Genomic DNA, 22,846 nt, shown 5'->3' with positions numbered 1-22,846 from the left:
CATGAATCTTTCAATGAATCTATAGTAAACTTACCATTAGGAGGTGGAGGAGCATATACACATAACAAATCTAGAGAAAAATTATGAATGTTAATATTTATTAATATATTTTGAAAATGGTACTGTGATAAAGTGTTGACAATACTGAACTTGTATTTGGAACGAATTGCAATTGCAACACCACCATGGGGATGGTTAGAGTCTCTTCTAATTACAGTAAACCCAGGCAATTTAATAATTTTGCTAGGGATCAGCCAAGTTTCATTAAATAGTATGATGTCAACACTCTCATCACAGCCCTGCAAAAAATTTATAAGTTGACCCAGTTTTGGAAATAAACTTCTGGAGTTCCAATGAAGTATTTTTAATTGTTTGATACCCAACCTGTCCATAATTTAAGTAGTAAAACTTGTTACCAGCAGCTCTTTTATAGTTTGGGAGGAGATTGCCAAAGGACCGGAGGTGGAGGAGGAAGTATTTTTGACATCTTTTCTTTTCATCAATTCTATTATTGTTTTTGTGATTGCATTCATGACAATATCTGAGTTAATAATTTCAGCAATCACAGCTCGTCCGTGAGGTGTTTTTGCTGGTGATTTTGAAATCTTACTGTTTAGATTATTACTGCTATTAGGTGTTACAGCTACTGCAGCTGCGGTTGCATAAGAGAATTTTCCATTTATCTTGTTCTTAATTTGTGCATTTTTTTCTGCCTTAACTGGACAGGTATAAGAAACTGCCGAATGGGGTCCACTACAGTTTGAGCACTTGAAGTCAGATGGTGTGGTACATTCCTTGTAAAAATGTCCCGCCGAACAAATGGAACATACTTGAGTGCTTTTGCAAGCTCCGCTGCCATGTCCAAACTTATAACACTTGAAGCACTGAAGCAGGGGTCTGATATATTCCTGTACTGGCATCCAGATATGATCGTAGATTACATGGTCGGGTCTAGACGAGGCCATAAATGTAACCAGGACGGTTGGGAGTGGTTTGTATTGCCCATTGTCCTGTTTTTTGGTAAAGCGCTTTACACCAAGAATCATACAACTCGCTTTCAAGTCCTCGAGCAATGTCTCTTCACTTAGATCCACAGGAGCACGAATAATTCCTTGGCACTCTATGCTGTCATATGGGATTGTTGCCTTCCAAGTATTTGCTTGTAGTACTGGTTTGTTTAGCAAAAATGCATTTGCATCCTTGGCACATCCGAAATAAACTTTGACAAAAAAGTTACCCGCCGCCTTTACATATTGCACCCCAGTAATTTCTTTTAATATTCCATTGACTTTGAGGATGTCCATGGGGACTTTATGAGTCAGATCATTAGAAGCAGATTGTAGCAGTACGGGGTACTCCTTTTTAGTCAAATCTTCATATATAGGGTTGTGGTCTCTGAAGAGACCGCGACGACTTTGTATGTATGTCATTTTTTGCTTACATGATGTGACTTCTGTATCGGAAACATCTTTATTTCTCCTTTTTGTTGTAGTTTTGGCGGTGTCTGTCTCCATGGGGGAGGGGCCGCCGCCCGCACCCCCGCGTCCTGGGCTCATTCAATGAATATAATCACAAATTCAATTACCAGCAATTATTTATAGTTAATAACGAAAAATATCTTGGTTTTATCAATAAAAAAGGACTTTAAACACTATAATTGAAATATTTTCAAAAAATCCGCCTTGTCTTTTCGGTTTCCCGCCCTTTTTTCCTCACAGTTGGTTTGATAAAAGAATTTTGACGTTTGTCTTGTATGTGATTCAGCCATTCATTATCCTGCAATAACAGACAGTCGATTGTTGGGCACATGTTGGACACAGAGACAGTGTTGCCATTAAAAATTGGAATTCACTTTACATCATGGGGATTACCCGGCGGTGACATGCCACCATAAAGGCCCTAACACACTATCGCACCGCAACGCGACCTTGGTGCGTCGCGCCCATAAGTGAGAGCGAGAAACAGGTATCTCTTTCTCGCTCTCACTTATGAGTGCGACGCACCAAGGTCGCGGTGCGGTGCGATAGTGTGTTATCACTTTAATGCCACCACTCGACGTCCTAGTTTTAAGTTCTATACTGGGTCAAGCAGATCTTGTCAGTAGAAAAGGCGGCAAATTTGAAAAAAGTAGGCGCGAAAGGATATCGTCCCATAGAAAATTTGAATTTCGCGCCTTTTTCTACTGACAAGATCTGCTTGACCCAGTATAACTGCCATACCCGTTCCGGGTCCATGAGATTTATAATATTATTTGTTCTGTGGTAATGTGCTACATAGGTATTTCTACCCACCCACCGTACCTATCTCTTTGCTTTTAAGAATACGTGCCTTTTTCATTATTCATCAATATTAATAATAATTAAAACGACTACGATGCCCTTGGAAATGTAAGTACCTAATAATTAATTAGTTTCAAGAGCTTATCAGCTTAACCAGTTTAACCACCTTAACCTGCCGGGACATTCTACAAAAAGGCCTACTTGGTCGGGGACGTGACACGTATAGTCCATATATAGTCAACCGGGGCAAATGCGTTACTTGGTGTAAATGCGTCTATTGAAGATATCTTCGAAACGCAACATATTAACAGCTATTATAGCCGACTATGTACATTAAAATTTTGATGACCGTACTTCAAACATAGAGCGTTGCAATAGTTCTAAAATGTTCCGTTTAGAAGGTATCTTCACAAGACGCATTTATCCCGATTGATCTAGCAGCTATTTACCTATGGAACCTGCACCTAAAGTTGTGATTCATAAGTTTCATAACTTATGAAACGTTATCATAACAAATATCGACTTTATACCTTTATCAGAAATGTTAAAAAAATTGTGATTCATAAGTTTCATAACTTATGAAACGTTATCATAACAAATATCTACTTTATAGCTTTATCAGAAGTGTTATAAAAATAGCATCACGTAATTCTCTTACTTACCCGATACTTTTCTTGAATGCCCTTGTCATGGATGATAGACCAAATTCCACACACTAGGTACAAGAATATCAATAATGAGATCAAGTCCACAATGTATTATTTGTTCTTTCAACAGAACTCTGAAGCAACTCCAGTGTGGCCCAAAACTGACCCTGAACTTTATGGTTTCCTGCAGTCGCACTGATGTCAACAATGTGAGTGATGCAGTGACTGAGCCTATTAATGTCAATAATCTGGCTCTAGTCCGATTCAAATTTCGGTATGCCCTTATAACAAAACTTTTCCATCTTATCACTACTATATCAACGAAAAAAAAGGAGACTGTTAAATATTCGCCAGTTACAATTAATGTAACTTGTGATACAGTTGAAAAAGAGTGTATTTGCTCAGATGATTGGACAGAAATTGAGTTAATTTCCAAACAACGTGATTCTAGCGAGATTAATGTAATAACTAGTTTACAAGTAAATATTACTATGCAATCTGAAATCACATGTTGCCTTCTACAGTCAATCAAACTTTATGAAGATGACGAGTTTACCGACTTTCAACTGCATGTAGCTGATGGTACTGTTGCAGTGCACAAAAGTGTATTGTCCATCCACAGTGATGTGTTCAAGACAATGCTGAGAGGAAAGGAGTGGGAGGAATCAAAACGAAACACTATTGACTTAGCTGGAGTTACCCTGCAGACTCTTCAGCACTTTAAGTCCTACATGTACTTGGGTACTTTACCTGATGAAGGACTAGAAGACCTCCTGCTTTTAGCCGCGCTCTATATGATGGACCACTTGAAGGCATATTGCATTCAAAAGCTTGTTAAAAATGTGACACTAGAAAAAATGGATCGCCTCATTGAATTTGCTTGTCAGAACAATATGCCAGATCTTGTTCGAGCCCTCATATACTACTCTTCTAAAAAATAGAATAAGTTTAGACTTGTATTCATAAGGCTTATGGTAGGTATGTATACTTTTGCACTTATTAGTCATTGACTTTGTAGTAGGTAGTTTTACCAGGCATTTAGTGAATAAATCTAGGCCTGTTTAAGAAATGTGTATTAATATTTCTATTTTTCAATAATAAACAATGTTCTTACAAATAGTAACTGATTTCTTGGTTACATTCCAACTTATTCATAACATTGACTCAACTTGGAAGCAAAGCCGGGTAAGTACCTTTTTACTATTGGAAGTATTAGAACAAATTAAATTATTTTCAGAAAATAAAAAAAAAATCATAGTTTTTTTTAAATTTCAGTTTATAAGTTTTAGGTTTTTAGGTACAAATTTTAATAATAACTTTTTAATATTTATCCATACTAATAAGGCGAAAAAGTGTCTGTCTGGCTGTTACCTCTTCACGCTTAAGCCGCTGAACCGATTAAGTTGAAATTTGGTATAGAGATAGTTTGTTTCCCGGGGAAGGACATAGGATAGTTTTTATGTCGGAAATCATCCCTGAAGAGAGTGTAAAGGGGGTGGAATTAAAAGAGTTAATGAATTGCCTAATAATTGAAGTAGTAAGCAATGCGCGAATTGAATGATTGCTATTAGCATTATCCAGGCGCTATACCTACTTTAGCTGCTGTCACTAATTCCACGCAGACGAAGTCGCGGGCAAAAGCTAGTCAACAATATGCCTTAGCTATAGAAGTATTCTGTGCTTTAGGGTAATGAGTGTTTTATTTATTTATTTATTATGTTTAAGGATCTTTGTGCTAGGTATGTCGGCCCTATACTTAATTTACCACTGGAAAGCTGGGAATTACTTTGTAAACAAGTCATGTCTTCTTTTCAACCTCAATTTATCCTACGTTATGTGATTATTAGATTCTGGCCGGCACTTCGTTCGCTTAGAAGTCATTAAGCTACCACTCGACCGTCAGTCAGCACGGCGCCTTATCTTTTCGATGGGTCTTACAAAAAATTACAAATTGCAAAATTTGAGGAGCTAAGCGAATTGTAAATGGCTCAATACAAAAAAAAGTATAAAAAACATTTTTTCAAACAAGATTGTATATTTACAAGAGCATACATTATTGCTACACCTAAATAAGTCATATGTAAGCATGCAGTAACAGACCCTTTCTCAAGACAATGTAACTCTGAGAAATGGTAATTATTCCTTTGGAAGACTTCATATATGTATACTTTATAACATTTTTGTATTCAGTGAATAACAATTGCTGTAAGTGAAACCGAAATATCGTTTTTCGTTATTCCTTTTTCTAATGGCTCGTTTGACTGGTAATACTATTATAGTAAGTATAGTATTTACATTAATGTAATGTGTTACTACATGTACATTAATGTAAATACTTACTATACTTATAATGTATTACCAGTCAAACGAGCCATTATAAAAAGGAATAAACGAAAAACAATATTATCGAATAATTAATTATTAATCGTTTTCACTTACAGCAATTATTAGTTATTCACTAAATACAAAAATGAAAACAAAATATATCCAGTCTTCCAAAGGAAAAATTACCTTTTCTATTAATCAATACCAAAATGTTTACTGTTAGTAATTACACCCTTTGAACGCCACGCCTGTCGTTCGCGGTTCGCGAGTCATCATGAACCTTGTCGGAATCCACGAAGGTTGATATTGAGCTGTATAGTTCGTTTTTTTAGCATTAGAAAGAACTTGAAATAAGGTAAGCGATCTTGACATGTCTTTTAATTGGAAAATGAAAAACGCTTTTTAAAAATCAATAACTATTACTTATGAAAGCAGAAGAATATAAATGATCTTATTAGATTCATAATTGTTACATATTTGCCGTAACTTATTTTTAAAATGTGTTTTTCAATTAAAAGACACATCAAGATTGCTTACCTTAGGGGCTATTCATAAATTGCGTCATTTCAAACAAAGACATATGTAACTTCGTATAAGACGAATAAAGTCGAAGGAAAAAACGTGCCTCGGAATTCAAGTAAAAGTCATTCTCGAATAGATGCCGCACACACCTTTAGCCTATCCTCGGCTAGATGGCGTGACGACACCGTTTCATATTTAACAATTGTAACACATAGATATCAGTGAATGAACATGGATCAAAATGATATAAAAATAATAAAATCATTTATCCATATATATACATTTTTTGATAACTTTATACGTTTTCATTTTGAGTTTTAGTCGTGTGTCGATAGATGGCAGTAAATTTACAATGACTACAAAATTTACAATGACAGGTCCCCTCTATACTATCTATTCTTTTTGTTTCAAATAAGGGGGGGGGGTCTGGACATCGGATGATGGTAGCATGACGTAGGAGGAAACGGGGTCATTCGAAGCATGATTTTTGGATGATTTTAAGGGGGGGGGGGGGTCGAAAATCGTCAAAAATCGATGACGTAATTTATGGACAGCCCCTTATTTTTAATGCTAAAAAAAACGAACTATAGTCGTGAGCGTTAATTGATGTCTTTGGCGGTTAAAGGGTTAACATAGTTTATTACATTGAATCTCAGCACCTAACCCACATTCGGGTAAATACTTAGAGCATTTAATAACTGGAGTCGCCTTTAAGAGCTTACCCCTCTGCCGAAAACCTTGCACAATTGTGCAAACTTTTGTATGGACTGACATGGATGGCTATTTGTACGTTACGTACAAATCATGTAGAAATAGCAATACATTTGACGCCCCTCCCCCGCAAAAATCGGCAGACTGTTTTCTACAGAAAATGACAGCCATGACGCTCCAGTTACTAAATGCTCTAAGGATAAATATTATAAGAGCTAGCTACTTCCTTTTCACGCATTTATCTACACTGAAACAAGAGCGTCAAGCGGTCTGCTTTATAATTTATAATAAAGTAACCTTCCATACAAACGCCTCACATGTATTAAATAATAAATATATCGCACGTTCGGTTCGTTAAGGAGTAAATCGAACCTGAGTACCTATATATTTTCATGACATTAAAATTGGCGAATTCCCTCTCTACACGATGACGTACATAGTCCCTATAAATATACCCAAGAGTTACTTATAATATAATTACAATAAGTTTTTGTCAACAATTTCATTTAAGATACAAGCTTTTATCGTCAACTGTACGTTGAAAGAAAAGCACCTACAGTTGAGCGTTTCTTTTATTTTTTGCCATTCTTATATATTGTGACCTTTTTTGCCACTTTTGTGTTATTCCTAGTCAGGATAGCGAGCCCTTTTCATCCTTACAGGCGAAAAAAAGTGTCCTAAAATTTCCATACATTTTTCAAACTTTCCTTTTTGTTACCGCCATACAAAGTATATGGGGAAATGGTAACACAATAGGAAAAAAACTCTGGGACATTTTTTATCCCATTAGGATCGAAAGAGCTCGTGATTCTGCGTAGAAATAACACAAAAGTGAAAAAAAAGGTCACAATATATAAAAGTTGCAAAAAAATAAAAGAAACACTCAGGTCAGGTGGCAATAAAAGCTATTGTATCAAAAATGAAACTTTTGACCTATAACTTATTTAAAATACTTGTTGTCGATAAAACAGTAAAACTTCTCTCGATAAAGGTCGAGGATGTTATCACGGACAAATGGGCGATTCTCATGTTTTGGGCTAGGTACCTATACATTTATACATTTAGCATTTAAATTAATCCAACTTTCAATACTAACACGACCCTCAATGATCTGAACTCTTCTTGCTGGTATAAGCATTTCACTTCGCGGCGATTTTGAAGACCGTGTCTAGGTGGTCCTTGTGGTAGTCCAGTTCTTCGATGAGGGCCATAGCCAGCGTGTTCGGTGTCATCTCCGTGCCGAGGTACTCTCCCAGGATTTCCTGTACCAAGGTAATAAGATCAGTTAAAATTAATGGATAACCAAACATTTTGTTCATTAGTACACTATTAGGCACACCCTAAAACTATTTTATATAAATATGCCAAAAGACATTCTAGACTGCTAGTACAAAATTATACAAAAATAAATAACAAACCAATCATCATTATACATGTTTAACATGTGTTTAACTGTAAATTCATATAAATTTGTAGCTAAAATTTGAAAATGGCGCAGTACAGCGCCATCTGTTTTGACTATCTGAATCGGAAGCACGATTCTTTCTTAGTTTTTACCTCTTTATTACCTACAATCGATAACTCAATGCTTATAAACAAAAGATGCAAGCGCGGCAATGTAGAGCGGTGGGCTGGTATCCTCGGAGCCGCGAGTTCGAGTCTCGCCGTAGACTGAGTTTTTCCGCTGCTCCTTTATTTCTAAGCATTGTGTTATTGTTTGCATAAGTTAACTTAATACAAAAATAATCGATATATTGGGGGGTAGTGGTGGGGTATGGCGTACATGGCAGGCCTATGTCCAGCAGTGGACGTCCGTGACTGATATAGGTATGTAGATAGATAGGTGTACATACCTGCGGCGGCCTGGCGCCGCCGTGGCGCAGCACGCCGTGCCGCAGCGCGTCGCCGGCCGCGCGCGACAGCGGCTCCGCCGAGAACTTGCGCTGCCACACGCTCCACGCTAAAGCGCGGGATATTAGATACGAGTAGTATTTAGCGCCGTAGCCGATTAGGTGGCTGAAGCGGTGTTGCCATGCCTGGAAATAATGATCAAATTTTAAAAACAAACATTCTAAGAACAAATTAAATTATTTCAGTTTAACAAACATATTATGCCAATCGATTACGATGAGAAGAATTAATAAGGGTAGATCTCCTTTTTGTGATAATTTCTGACTTCTTTGAAAATTTACAAACATCATAAATCATAACACTTTCGCTACGGTAATTAGTCAGTGTTCACATTCTTGCATATGATGCCGAATCGAGCCGTTAACGCAAGTGACGCGACGAACGTGTTAAGTTAACGTGATTGGTGGATGCACAGCGTACGGCGAGCAGTTTAACGATTGGCGAAACTCATAACTCGATAATTAAAGTGGCTCTCTGCACTCCTCACAAGTGGATAGGGAAATCCCCCGCACCCTACATGCGGGACCTTTGACATTGAAACCGATGAAACTGACACTTTATCCTCGTATGACCCACCATATACAATAATATATTTTTTTAACTTATACTATAAAGTAGATTAGAACGAATTTCGTTTGTATTAAAAATCAATGAAACAAAACAAATGCTACTTTATTTGGTTCATGAAAGGTTGAAATTAGATTGCACGAATATGTACTTTGTAATGTACATTTAGTCTCAGGAGGTTAATATAATTCATTTGTTATTATCAAAGTTTGAAACAGACAATGACGACGTACCGTGTCCTGTACGTAGGGCAGCCCGTAGTACTGTTTTTGTACTTCCTGTAGGACGGCGGTCGTACGTCCGCCGTGCGACGCGCCCGCGCCGTGGTAGCGCTGGTCCAGTGCGGAGTAGAATACCTGCGGAGTACAATACAAAAAGAAAAAAAAAAAGCAACTGTAATGAAATATACGATCTCATTCAGTCGCCAGTTGACCAATGACGTTGACAACGAGATGCCATTACCTTCCACCGTACATTGAAAGCAATTGGATCCAATCTCATACATTTAAATCCTTGCTTGCTTCATCGTGACGGTAAAATGTGCCGTGATTGTGGATAGGGACGGTAGAGGTAAGGAGAAAACTCTCTTAGGCCCACTTGCACCATCCCGCTAACCCGGGGTTAAGCGATTAAAACGTTAACCTAGTGTCAAATTGTATGGGTAACCATGGCAACACCAGGTTCAACTGGTTAACCCCGGGTTAGTGGAATGGTGCAAGTGGGCCTTATGGGAGTAGAAAGGTTTCAAAAGCGTCCAGCTGTCAGCTATAAATAACATTTCCAAATTTTTTTATCTAGTTACTGACAGCGCACTTCACTCCAAACCACACCAAACCACCACCAAACCACCACACCAAATCTCTCCAGAGTGGCGCTAGAGTAGCTATAGAACTTAGCTGGTATTGACGGAGTGAAGTGCGCTGTCAGTGACTTGATTTGTTTAAAATCAAATACTAGATATTGTGGCCCCACTTTATTAAGATTTTTGGACACATTTTTATATACAGAGATTGTTCTCCTACCTTCTACCCTCCATAATTGTGGATCTGAATCGCGTTCAGAATCCTGAATCCGAATGTCTTGGCCTAAATGATTTTTAAACTTGTTACTTAATTGGGTAAGTTAGACTACCTACCTGGAGCTGCATCTCCTGGGCGCCGAACAGGTGCTTGGAGGCGCAGAGCCGCTGCAGCATGTGCTCCGGCATGGCCTCCCGCGTCTGGAAGTGCCGCGCGAACCGCCGGACCACCTGTGGAACGTAAGGGAACTCGTAACAAAGAGAAATGGGCCCTTGGTCGGGGACGTGACACGTATATATAGTCCATGTATAGTCAACGGGGATAAATGCGTTTTTTGGTGTAAATGCGTCTATTGAAAATATCTTCGAAACGCAACCACAGAATAAATAATAGTACTAGGTACAGAAGACTCACTCTCTAACAAAACGCGTCTGTTACGATCAGGACAGATATGGCCGCTAGGTGGCGACAGCGCCACGCGCGGTTTATGGCTAGCCACCAAAATTGGTGTGGAACGGATGTACTTGTAGCTACCTGTAGCAAAGCGACGAAATCGCGGAGTGAGCCACGCCTGACGCAACATAGGTATTATAACAACTATTATAGCCGTCTACATTAAAAGTTTGATGACCGTACTTCAAACATAGAGTGTTGCAATAGTTTAAAATGTTCCGTTTAGAAGGTATCTTCAAAAGACGCATTTATCCCGGTTGATCTAGCAGCAAGAAAAGTCTGCAGTGATTTTGATAGCCCACGCAGTGCAAGTGTCATTTTAAACGTCAAACTTCCATGAAATTATGACGTATAACACTTGCACTGAGTGGGCCATCAAAATCGCTGCAGACTTTTCTTGGTCTAACTCTAGTCGCGCCGTATTATGTCTTCACTTTGTTTTTACTAAACTATTCTCAACTCTCACTCTTATTATCTCTCGCGTGTAAATCCTGGTTGCATTCTTAGCTCGTGCTTCAGAGTCCAGGGTCGGTTTTCCGATCTTCCTCCCCTTCGCTCGGGGTTTCTTGCAAATTGTCGATTTCGAGAATTCACTTTGACAAAATTCGAGAAAAAATACCTATACACCTAAACACGTTTTGGAATACATTGAAACAATCAGAAATAACATAACTGATTCTAATATTTTACGAGCTTCTCTAACTTAAGAATATCCGCAGCCATAGCCAAGAAAATAATCGTATATCGCGTATCGAAAAGTAAAAAAAATATGTATCCTGACACAGTTCAACGAAAAGAGACGTAATCATTTTCATTGGTTTGGCGTTTTCTTTAACCTTTTCTACGCCAATGACGGATATATGCGCACCGTAACGTAAGTCCATCGCTGACAACGGATTAATCCGTGATTGGCCACAGAGCAACATAGACCTACGTGCATATGTATAGGGTTCAACTTCCGTTTTGACACTTCGGCGACGTGGCGTCCGAGTGACAGCTTTTGTGTTAGACATAGCGTCGAAAAGGTTAAACGATTGGCTAGAGTAGGGGAGTAGTTACCTGTGGGCTGGTGGCGAAGTACTCCATGAGCACGCTGGGCAGCTCGGCCAGGTCGGTGGGGCAGCGCGTGCCCGACACGTGCTGGTGGCGTGCTCGTGCCAGCATCGAGTGCATGGCGTGCCCGACCTGCGGGGACGCCACGACAAGGTTATTCCCACAATCATTTAGTTTGGGAGGAGCCTGAACTTAATGTGAGGTTTGAGCAGGGACCCTTATTTTTTTTATAAAGGGATTCTTATGCTTTTTGGGGGCTTCTTTATTGAAGATTATACATGTTAAAGTACATTACAAATAACAACAAACATTTTACAAGTTGAAGGATTGCTATGCCTATAAGTACTTATATTAAGTTTTGCAGGTTACTAACTTAATATGGATCATGTTAATAGGTGTGAAATAAAGCATTTATTTATTTATTTGGGTTTACTTCGCGACCATTGTTCTTAATAAAGTAGGGCTATGCTCTCAACCTACAGACTTACTCTAAAAACAATAAGTACATAATGGGTCTCTATTGTTTCCCAAATAGTTTTAAGTCATAATCATAATATTCATAATGTATTGTTTGTCCGAATTTTCGTTTGTCATAATTGGTTTTTCTCAGAAACGCGTAACTTTTCAGGATTGCCATAAAACAAACCTAACCTAACCTATCTATAGAATAACCTTACGAAAATCCTGAAAAGTTAACGGTTTCAGTTTTATGACTAACGATAATATGACAAACAATACATTATGACTTAAAACTTTATGGGAAACAAAGGGACCCCGTACATAATAGATGAATTGAATGTCGTGACTAATCCTACATTAAACTTACTTCACCGTTTCCAATTTCAATAACTAATGCTCGTAGTTCCAAGGTAATGCTAAGTTCTCTAAATAGGTAAGACCAATAAAATAGGTATGTGAGTAACACTGGTAAAGAATTCCAAGAGGCATTAAGTTCGCCCCTTGTTATGTTATGTGAGATAATGCTTAAAGTTAGTTTTACCTCGTGGAACAAGTTGTCTACGGCGCCGGGCGACAGCAGCGCGGGGCCGGAGCGGTGGCCGCCGCTCAAAGACAACATCACCACCACTATGGGGTTCTGTGGATGAAACAACCATGACCAAGCCGTGTTTTAAGAGACAGCGCGACGCAAAGGTATTTATCAGTCTACAAGTTAAATTTCGTAGCATTCTAGTAGAGACATGACAATAAAAATTAAACAATAATGACATCATATTGTAAAAAAAATTGAACGCAGAAACATTATAAAGAACGAAGCGAACACCGAAGTTCGCAAATGCGGGCATCTTTCTCTTTAACTCCAATAGGGAATATTACGAAAACTCTCTATCGCTCTTGCATATTCGAGCGATAAAGAGGCAGATAACTAAATTTCGATTTTCGTGTTTACCGGTAGGCCCTTGTTAACAAACCGTCTTGATGCATCAATGTCATATTTTATTGTCTGTGAAAACTTGTCAAAAAACAGTTTAAGGCACAGTATGTATAAATTAGTCTATGAATTTACTAGAGTCGGTAGTGCTGCACTCTGGCGGCAGAACATGTACCCTATTAAGGCGTAATTAGAGTGTCAGAGAAAGACGTCCGCAATTTGCGAACTTAGGCGTTCGCGGTAGATCCTCAGGTCACACTGGTCACACCAACCTGGTAGCTGCCATCGGGCAGTAATTTCCCGCCCTGGATGGTAAAATGGCAGTCCTGGTGTGGCTTGCCGCGCCGCTCGTACAGGTCGCAGTATATGTGGCCCAGGAGACCTTCGCTCTCGTGGACCACGGCTAGCTTGTATACGTCCGGGGCCCATGATTCACCTGTTAAATATTCAACTTTAGAACATCGGAATAAGGTAATTCTGTTTGTTAAATTAGTTTAACCTTTCGTATATAGTAGTACTCGGTCGTGTCGTATAGAAAGTCGAGCGTGTCGTGGCGAGCCGAAATAATCGTTGGGGAGAAAAACCGGCCAGGTGCGAATCGGAGTCGCCCACTGAGGGTTCCGTACAAATTTAACTAATTTTGTATGTTTTTTATAAATTTACAGATCTTTTCAAATTTTTCCCTGTATTTGTAGTGTAAGACGATACGTAAACGTACGTACGAGCGTACGTACGTAAACGTACGAACGTGTCTTGCTATTTCAGTCAGTCATAAGTACAAAAACCGGCCAAGTGCGAGTCGGACTCGCGTTCCAAGGGTTCCGTACATAACCCAATTTTTAACAATTAATTTTTATCGCGAGTGAATTGCCTTTAAAAAACCCGTAGGGGTCGGATCAAAAACTAAGTAATTAATCCGACTCACTGACTGCATACTTCTAATAGGTTTTCCTGTAATTTTTTTCAAAATTTTAGACCCAGTAGTTTCAGAGATAAGAGGGGGGGGGGGGGGTCATTTTTTGGCTATTTTCTTAAATAACTTCTAAACTATTTATTTTAAAATTACAAAAAATATATATTTGAGATTCTCAAAATGAGCTCTTTCATTAGTTTAAAAAACTTAATTTTTTTATTTTCTCATTTACTCATTTACCCCCCAAAAGTGGCCTCCATGTTTAAAATTCATTTGTTTACGCAAGATGTCCATCTTTGGATCACGAATTTACATATGTGTACCAAATTTCAACTTAATTGGTCCAGTACTTTTAGAGAAAATGACCTGTGACAGACAGACAGACAGACAGACAGACGCACGAGTGATCCTATAAGGGTTCAGTTTTTTCCTTTTGAGGTACGGAACCCTAAAAAGTACTGACCTTGACTGAAGTAGCATGACAAATATACGAACGTTTCCGAGAAAATACGAAGGAAAACAATTACGCACTACATCTGTAGGACCTAAGATATCTATGTTGGCGGTAGGTACATCACACACAGAAAATTCTTCATCAGGGACTCTTATTATCACTATTTGCTAGTAAATATGTACTATGTACTGCTTACCATCAGGCGAGCCGTATGCTTGTTTGCCACCGATGTGGTTTAAAAAAAACTATAATCTCACCTGGAAGCATCTCTTCAGACTGCAAACTTATTCCATACAGCTCCTGACACAGCATATTCAGTCCCTCCATACAACCGCCTAACGAAAAATACGGGCTAAAATCTGAATTAGCCACATTTAGTAGCTGGGTTTTAGCCTTATGTGTGAAATACGGGGTGTCCCAGCAGGAGAGTGTGTCTAGATAGGGTGTTTCTTTCTGTTTCATTTTGAGCATGGCGTCGAAGTCTAGTCTGGCGCGATCGTAGAGGTTGTCGGAGAGTATGTCGAGGAACTGGCGGACGTTGGATGCCGTTTCCATTGTGCTGGCTTTTATTGCTCTGTAACAAGGATTCTTTATCAAATGAGCGAAGTGAGGTTTTAGAGCGTTTTCACGTTGCCCGATCCGATATCAAATGTCGGATGGAAGTTAAATGTACGACACATAGTCCGACAAGACATTGTACAAAATTATTGAGGGCGCCACTTCCTACGTAACTGTCACATTTTTGACGTAAAATGCTTAAACATGGCAACAATTTAGTATGGAATTTTTTAATGTCCTATTTATTTATTTTCTACTACATATTTTATGTCGCACTATATATGTGTTTTTCTGTATTTATTAATTAATTTAATAAATCATTATTATTAAAAACCGGACAAGTGCGAGATGGACTCGCTCACGGAGGGTTTCGTACTTTTTAGTATTTGTTGTTATAGCGGCAACAGAAATACATCATGTTTGAAAATTTCACCTGTCTAACTATCACGGTTCATGAGATATAGCCTGGTGACAGACAGACAGACGGACAGAGTTTTAGTAATAGGGTTCCGTTTTTACCCTTTGGGTACGGAACCCTACTAAAAACGATAAATAACCCAAAAAATGTTGGACTCGATTCCATGTGGTAGTCTCCTGAAGCTGTTTTTGTCATATAGGCGCCTTCCGACATCTGATATCGGTGCGGTGCTCCCGATAATTTCAGCCATGTCGGCGGAGTCCCCTATCAGCTGTCGGACCGATGATATTTGTTTGTGTGCGAATGTGTAGGCAGAATTTTCCTACCTGTCAGCGTAGCACCCGAAGCCGCATAGTTCAGCCAACTCGTGCCTCGCATCTAACGTAGTAGTCAACAGTTCGTCTTGCTGACTGTCTGGTGCGAGGTACAGTTGGTAGGCCTCTCTTGCAGTCTTGACCACCTGATACTCAGGGTTATCACGAAGGAATATCAGTAAATACCAGTCTTGAGAAGTCTTACAAGCCGAATGGAATACTAGAAGCAAGTCTAAAAGACACTTTAATCTAGTCGTAGCAGAGACTGGATTTTTTTAAATTCTCTCTCTACCTACCTGTCAGCGTAGCACCCGAAGCCGCATAGTTCAGCCAACTCGTGCCTCGCATCTAATGTGGTTGTCAACAGTTCGTCTTGCTGACTGTCTGGTGCGAGGTACAGTCGGTACGCGGCCTCGCGAGCGGCCGCCTCGCCGCACTCCGCGTACACTCCGCTCACGATTATGTCGTCGCCTTCTGTGCTGAAGCTGGAACAAAATATTATTTAGGTATGTAGTAACCCATAGGTTGCCAGTTGCCACCAAACCGATGCTAATTTAATGTCTACAATATACAATCCTTTTAACCCTTTGAGCACCACGCCTAATGTACGCGGCGCGTCATCGTCAACCCTGTCGGAATACACGAAGGTCGATATTAGGCTGTGAAGGCTGTCTTTGGCGATAAAAAGGTTAAACAAAAAATTCCGAATCCGCCATGTTTAAGGCACAGAATAAGTAATAGTACTACATGTAGTACTCATGAGGACTACCGTACAGAAAGAACACTTCTTACAAAACCGAAGTTTGACAGCGATTCAGGGTCGAATCATGACATCACTTTCAAACTTATGGCACTATCCCTTTCGACTATTTAGGGTTGTCAAAATTCAAGTAATTATCTTATCTGTGGTCGTGCACGCAAAGGGACGTCAAGTTGTATCAACCCTAATAATTAGAGATGCCCCGAATAGTGAATTTGGCCGAATACCGAATATTCGGCCCCTCTCTCGGCCGAATACCGAATATTCGGCGACCGAATATTCGGCATGACATGCGAACATTTTCAGTCACAATTATTATGAAAAATGTTCGCCATCAAAGCACAACGTTTGCTAAGATATATTTTTATGTTGAACAGAATTAATGAATGTAATTAAAGTCAATCAAATCAGACCCATGATAAAAATAAAATATTTTGTAATCAACAAATGCTCAAAAGCGTGCTTTCGTATTTAACTACTTTCCAAGAATACATTTTAAATATTAAATATACCTATAGTTTTCGGTTATTTTTTTGTGTAATTTTTCTTTTTAGGTAGGTGCAACTGATATTCGGTATTCGGCCGAATAGTAGGCAACATTCGGCCGAATACCGAATATTCGGCAAATTAGCCGAATAGGCCGAATACCGAATAGTTGCCGAATATTCGTGGCATCTCTACTAATAATTGCTCGGAGCAATGCTGAGCCGAACGAAGCCGAGTTTGACCGAAGTCAGAAGTGTCTCCCCACTGTTTAAGGTAGCGGGGAACGGGGAAAAATATCGACGAATTGAGAACCACCCACAACATTTCGAAGTCAGCAAAAAGATAGTTGATACTTACAACTGTCGAACGTTTTGTGGCACCACTTCCCTTGGAACTCGCCGCGGCCGCGCGGCTCCGGCCATGAACCGCTGCCCGGTTTGAAGTATCAAGTTGTTTAAACCGACAACCTGAAGCAAACAATATAATTATACAACCGGAAATAAAAAATAAATATTCGTCGAGAAAGGCGTGTTTCGAAAAATCGAAGGTGAAACAAAAGTATCTAGATCATAGCGGAATTATAGCGAAGCCTCTTGAGCGCAGCGAGGAGAAGCGTCTCGCTGATAATATAATTATTGGAAGCAAAAACCGATTTTGACGTGTCTTAAGCGAGCGTTTATTAGGAATTAAAATACAGCAATGAACAATGAAAGCTTTACAACCTTTTTCCGTTTGTTGTTTTCTAGCTGAATGCCACTCTGCTCGAAGTCGAAGAGGAAAAGCTCGGCTAAATGTTGGTCGCCGGAGGTGCCGCGTTTCACGGAGTCGCGAAGCGCCTCGTAAAGACCTTTGTGAGTGTTTAGTCTGGAAATAATTTGATTTAGTTCATATTTTAGTGCTTTAATTAATCACCTATAAATATAAAACGAAGCTCTCCCTTTTACGTTTACACGGTCAAATTTCTAAACCAATTATCATTTAATTTAGCATGCAGAATGCTTTAGGCTTGGGGATTGAAATTGGGACTTTTTTTTGGAAACCGTCTCTCCAGGAGGAGGAAGCGGAAATGGCATTGGAACGAATCCCAAACCGGCAGACCCCAATTCTACAATTGCATAATTCGCCATATGCGAGAGGTTGGATCGCGACGTCTCACTTCCACGCATGCTTACTACTTATATTATAACGACTTATTATTATTATAGCTTTATTTATCCGTACAGTTACATATTTGAAATATTTATGTGTATAGTATGTATATGAATAATTGTATGGCCCCTATAGGGTAGAAAGCCTCCTCCATCTTATTCCATGTTTGTCTGTCTTGGGCTGTGGTCATCCAGTTTTTACCAGCTGTTTTTACAACATCGTCGACCCATCTTGCCTTTTGTCGTCCATGTCGTCTTTTTCCTGTGGGACCAAGCCACTTCGTTGTTTGCAATGTCCATCTGTTATCCTGGTATCTTGCTATGTGGCCTGCCCACTTCCATTTCAGTGTCATGGCGTGTTCTAGTGCATCTTTGATTTTTGTTTTGTTGCGTATGTCTGCATTTCGTGTTTTGTCTATTCTTCTCAATTTCAGGATACTTCTTTCCATGGCGTGCTGGCATGATAGGATTTTATTTTTGATCTTATTAGTATATGTCCAAGGCTGACTTCCGTATGACTATGTTAAGGAGGGTAAGATACATGAGTCCATAATGATCTTCTTGAGGTTCAGACTGTAATTTCCTTTGAGGATTTCTTTCTGTGACCAATACTTTTTCCATGTTGTGTTTATTCTCCTATCTAGTTCGTTTTCGTGTCTGTTGGCGTCGAACGATATTTGTTTTCCGAGGTATATATAATTCTTGACATATTCTATTGTGTGTCCTTCTACAGTAATCGGGGTTTGGTTGTGGTTGGTCATTATTTTAGTTTTATCAGTATTCATTCCCAGTCTTTTTTGCTTTCTTTGGCTAAATTTTGAAGCATTTTTTCTAGTTCTTCAGGAGTTTCACTAAACAGCGCTATATCGTCTATATAAATCGTCGCTATATAAATGTGTTAGACGTCTATTGAGTATCCTCACCCCTCTATTTGTCCAATTTATGCTATGGAAGATGTCTTGAAGGACTGCTATGAACACAGTCGGTGAGAGTGGATCTCCTTGCTTTACCCCTTTTTCTATAGGAAACACCTCTCCTCTCTTTTCCAGTTTTATTCTGCTCACACTTTTTGAGTACACATTTTTAATTATAATTATGTATTTTTAGTTTATATTGTTGTTGCTTACTGCTTCCCATATAGATGTGTGTGAGATACTATCGAAGGCTTTTGAATAACGGCTTACTTACTATATATTATAACTACTTACTTTTCAACAACGCCACTAACACTAATGCAGGCGTCTTCGGCCGCGGCGGCGAAATGCGACTGCGGGTGCGCGATGCGGACGAACTCTGCCAAATCTGCCACCTACAATATATCAACATTTTTTAAATGGCTGAGTGACAAGCAATAGAGCTTGAGATGACCGATTAAAGAAACAGCTTATTACAAGTTTACCATGAAGATTTTTGGTGAATTTATATACCCATAGTTTAAAGAATTACCCAGAAAAAAGTACCTAAGCATGGCGACAAGAAGCTAAGACATCGGTTACACGCTAATTCTGGAGTCAGTTCAGTCCATCATTCTTGTCAGAATGACGAGAGAATTATCGTGTAACACTCGGACTGATGGTCTGGACTGATGAAAATTTAATATTTTAGGTAATATTCGTCAGTCCACTTTGAATGACAGAAAACTGATAGGAGACATCGTGTAACCTGTTTGTGTCATTCTCGCGTCAGTCACCATATTAGACAAGACTAAATGACTGTGTTGCGTTCTGTGTCCAAACGGCGACTGTGTCGTAATTTTATCAGTCTGTTGTCAGTCTGGACTGATCATGTAACCGTGTCCATTTTCCATCATTCTGGCATCAGTCTAAACTCGAATAAAACTTATGACTGGACTCTGGACTGACGCCAGAATTAGCGTGTAACCGATGTCTAATATTACGATTTAACTCACGTGCGTAACTTAACTGCGACGTGCGCCCATCGTAAACTGAACGCTACTCACTCATGCACTGTTAGCCCGTAATATTAGCTTAATGTTAGTATGTCTCACGACAGTTTAAATTCGATAATGGCAACAAGTAATACTCAGTATCTATAAATTGTAAGTACAGATGTCAATCGCAATGAAAAAATCAAGGATGATCAACTATGGCCAACGTGGGACTCGAACCCATATCCTTGGATTGTCGGTCCAATGCGTTACCAATTCCGCTAGCTGACCTTTCGTCAATCAACGCGAATTTAGTCATTGCAACTGTGACAACGTCACTAGCAATACTCAGTATGTTAATCACCTTGCACAGCGTGTCTGAGAGCTCATCAAAAACCTCGACCATCGGGCGTGAAGGGCCTGACGTAGCTTCCTCGATCAACCGATCGGTAGCTGAGATTGCCTGCTCCTTTAAGATTGTGAAGCCTTCGAAACTGGTCAGCTCCGGCTTGTTGAAAAGGCCCTGAAAATAAACAGCCAATTTGTAATTCTGTGATGTCTATTATTAGTGGTGCTGGCGCAGGATGCTGGGGATTCCCTGGACAGCACATCGCACCAACATATTGATTCTTCAGGAGCTCAAGATCCAGACGAGGCTTTCTACCACCTGCCTACAAAGGATTCTGGAGTACTTCGGACACATAGCCAGGAAAAGCAGCGATAATCTCGAAAAATGTTTGGTCACTGGCAAAGTGGAAGGAAACATACCTAGGGGCAGATGTCCGATATGTTGGACTGACCAGGTCCGCACCACCCTCGACACCACCGTACACGACACTCTCCACGAGGCAGCAGATAGAAGTGGATGGCGCCGTGTGGTCCGCACAAAACTATTTCGACGAGATGGTCACGACCCTCAGCATTGAGGAAACTGACGCGAGGAGGACGTCTATTAGACCCACAGATTGACAATTTGAAAATTCTATGGATTTTGTTCCTCCCAGCAAATTACAGAGACAGTCTACTTTCCATCATCAATTCATACTATCTATAACAGTCCCAAACTTTTTGTAATGATGATGAAATGAATGAATGAAAAAAAGAGTACTCACTGTCCGCTCCCTCAAAGAGTCGAAGATAGGCCTTGAGTTTGGTCTGGTGTTGAAGGCAGTGGCCAGCGGCGACCATGTGGATACGCGGCGCCGCGGGCCCCGCAGTGCCCATATTGGATTCAGGGTTTTCATTGGAAATGCATCTGGAAATTGGAATAGTTATTAACTTATTTTACAGTTTTTTCCAAGTTTATTCTATGTAAGGACATATTTAATACATGTCCAGATAGCAAAAAGGATGTGTTGTGACTCTAGTTAATAGTGTAAAACATGGAAGATATTTTGATTAGTTGAAATTTCCCCGCAGTCGAAATTGCCCCCCTGCACCGTACAAGCATATAAAAAATATAAATAAGAGTTATTTACTTATTTTACAGTGTTTTAGAAGTTTGTTCTCTACCTACACTATCTATCTATCTATCTATTAAGCCGTTTTATTCTGAGTTAGAGTATGTCTCTAAGCTCAGTGTGCCGATTGGCAAAGGCCTCACCTACACTATAAGATATCTTTTCCTTTAAGGTGTTTAACGTAGCTGGGAATTGTGAGTTATCGTGCATGTGTATTGGGGTAGGCTTCTAGCCATTTCCCATATCTAAGTTAGCTGATTGTTTGGAGGATTTTGATCGGAATCCATGGCGGTTTCAGGATCGACTTGTACACTAGTAAATTTATTGTCTATGAACAGTTTATGCTTTTATTCGTGAACATTTCTTCATGTACTTATAAATGAGTCAGCTGTAGAAATAGTTGCCCCCCCTGCATAAAAACCTCCTGTCCTGTCATCAACGCTGCCTATAGTAAATATTGAGCTGTCACAAAAATGGAAAATATATAAAAAAAGTAAATATTCAACAACTTTAAATGGATAAGAACTCATTCATAAAAAATCTTCATGATGATGTTTACATAGTATAGGTTAACTTCTTAGGTAACTACATTATTTGTTTAATGAGAGCAACCATGTGAAATAATTAGCACAAGATCGAGGTCAAGCACCAATACGTCTTGTTTACACGGTCTTTATAAGGCAAAAGAGAGGTTTAGTAACTACTCAATGAACTTACGTAGGACGTGAGAGGTGACTTACCAAATGGTACAAATGCATAGAAGAATCTTCTCAGTATGTAAGATACACAGATGAAGTAATATGTTTTCTGTTCCGCAAAGTTTAAATAAACAAATCGTTAAGATATTATTTTAAAAAGAATATATTATAAAATATCTCGCTCTTTGACATTTGTTTCCTATAATCCGACTAAATTGCAATGCAAAATTAGCACATTTTCCATTGACAGCCCAACTATTGTGGACACGTTCGAAAACGAATACTCTACGGGTTTTAACGATCAACGTATTCCTGCAAAATTTATAAAATTATTCGATTTTTTCAAGTAAGTAATAAGTTTATTGTACACTGATTAAAAGTAAAATATTTTCAACGAAATACTAAAATCACAGAATAAATAATAGTACTACCGTAAAGAAAGGAAACTTCCTACAAAACCGAAGTTTGACAGCGGTTCAGGGTCGAATCATGCTGTCTCTTTCTAATATATGGCACTATCCCTTTCGGCTATTTAGGGTAGTCAAAATTATTAATCAGGAAAAAAACAAATAAAAATTCGGAGCAACCCCTATCAAGCATCATGGTCCGAATTACAGTACATAGCTTTTGCCCACTTTTGCCTATTGGCTTCGATGAAGTACTCTTGCTTGTAGGAGACAATAATCCGCTTCAAAGAATTTAAAAAGTAATATTAATAAAAATAATAACTTAGTTTAATATCGAACTCTCATTCTTACTTTTATGAACATTAACTATAATTTTACGGACGTATGTATCTACTACCCACATTAAGGACTGCTGTGGATTGAATGCGTAGGACATCTTTATTTGGTCGCTTAGCAGTCAAAGTG

At 39.2% G+C, this 22,846-nt stretch overlaps 2 protein-coding genes, 1 long non-coding RNA gene and 1 other non-coding gene across 4 annotated transcripts; 1 reads left to right on the top strand and 3 right to left on the bottom strand.

Annotated features, from left to right (window-relative positions):
* Positions 1–395: 395 nt before the first annotated feature.
* Positions 396–1,571, bottom strand: LOC134789617 (uncharacterized). Its single transcript, XM_063760188.1, has one exon. It carries the CDS (start codon positions 1,554–1,556, stop codon positions 396–398), a length of 1,161 nt encoding a protein of 386 aa, XP_063616258.1. The 5' UTR covers positions 1,557–1,571.
* A 696-nt stretch (positions 1,572–2,267) lies between these two features.
* On the top strand, positions 2,268–3,208 carry LOC134789465 (uncharacterized). Its single transcript, XR_010144072.1, has 2 exons — positions 2,268–2,387; positions 3,057–3,208. It is a non-coding gene; the product is annotated as an uncharacterized LOC134789465 (long non-coding RNA).
* Positions 3,209–6,365: 3,157 nt separating this feature from the next.
* LOC134789655 (mitochondrial intermediate peptidase) lies at positions 6,366–22,184 on the bottom strand. Its single transcript, XM_063760246.1, has 15 exons — positions 22,017–22,184; positions 20,929–21,071; positions 20,181–20,339; positions 19,137–19,237; positions 17,503–17,644; positions 17,138–17,247; positions 15,831–16,019; positions 14,502–14,818; positions 13,150–13,313; positions 12,488–12,583; positions 11,494–11,619; positions 10,098–10,211; positions 9,196–9,318; positions 8,338–8,520; positions 6,366–7,746 (listed from the first exon to the last, which is right to left on the bottom strand). The coding sequence occupies exons 2-15, from the start codon at positions 21,058–21,060 to the stop codon at positions 7,624–7,626; spliced, it is 2,079 nt and encodes a 692-aa protein (XP_063616316.1). The 5' UTR covers positions 21,061–21,071; positions 22,017–22,184; the 3' UTR covers positions 6,366–7,623.
* On the bottom strand, positions 20,036–20,107 carry Trnav-gac (transfer RNA valine (anticodon GAC)). Its single transcript has one exon. It is a non-coding gene; the product is annotated as a tRNA-Val (tRNA).
* Positions 22,185–22,846: the final 662 nt, after the last annotated feature.

The sequence above is a fragment of the Cydia splendana genome, chromosome 4, assembly GCF_910591565.1.
Source record: "Cydia splendana chromosome 4, ilCydSple1.2, whole genome shotgun sequence".
NCBI classification, from domain to species: Eukaryota; Metazoa; Arthropoda; class Insecta; order Lepidoptera; family Tortricidae; genus Cydia; species Cydia splendana.
Note: the sequence above shows the minus strand (reverse complement) of the source record. Positions and strands in the feature narration are given on the sequence as shown.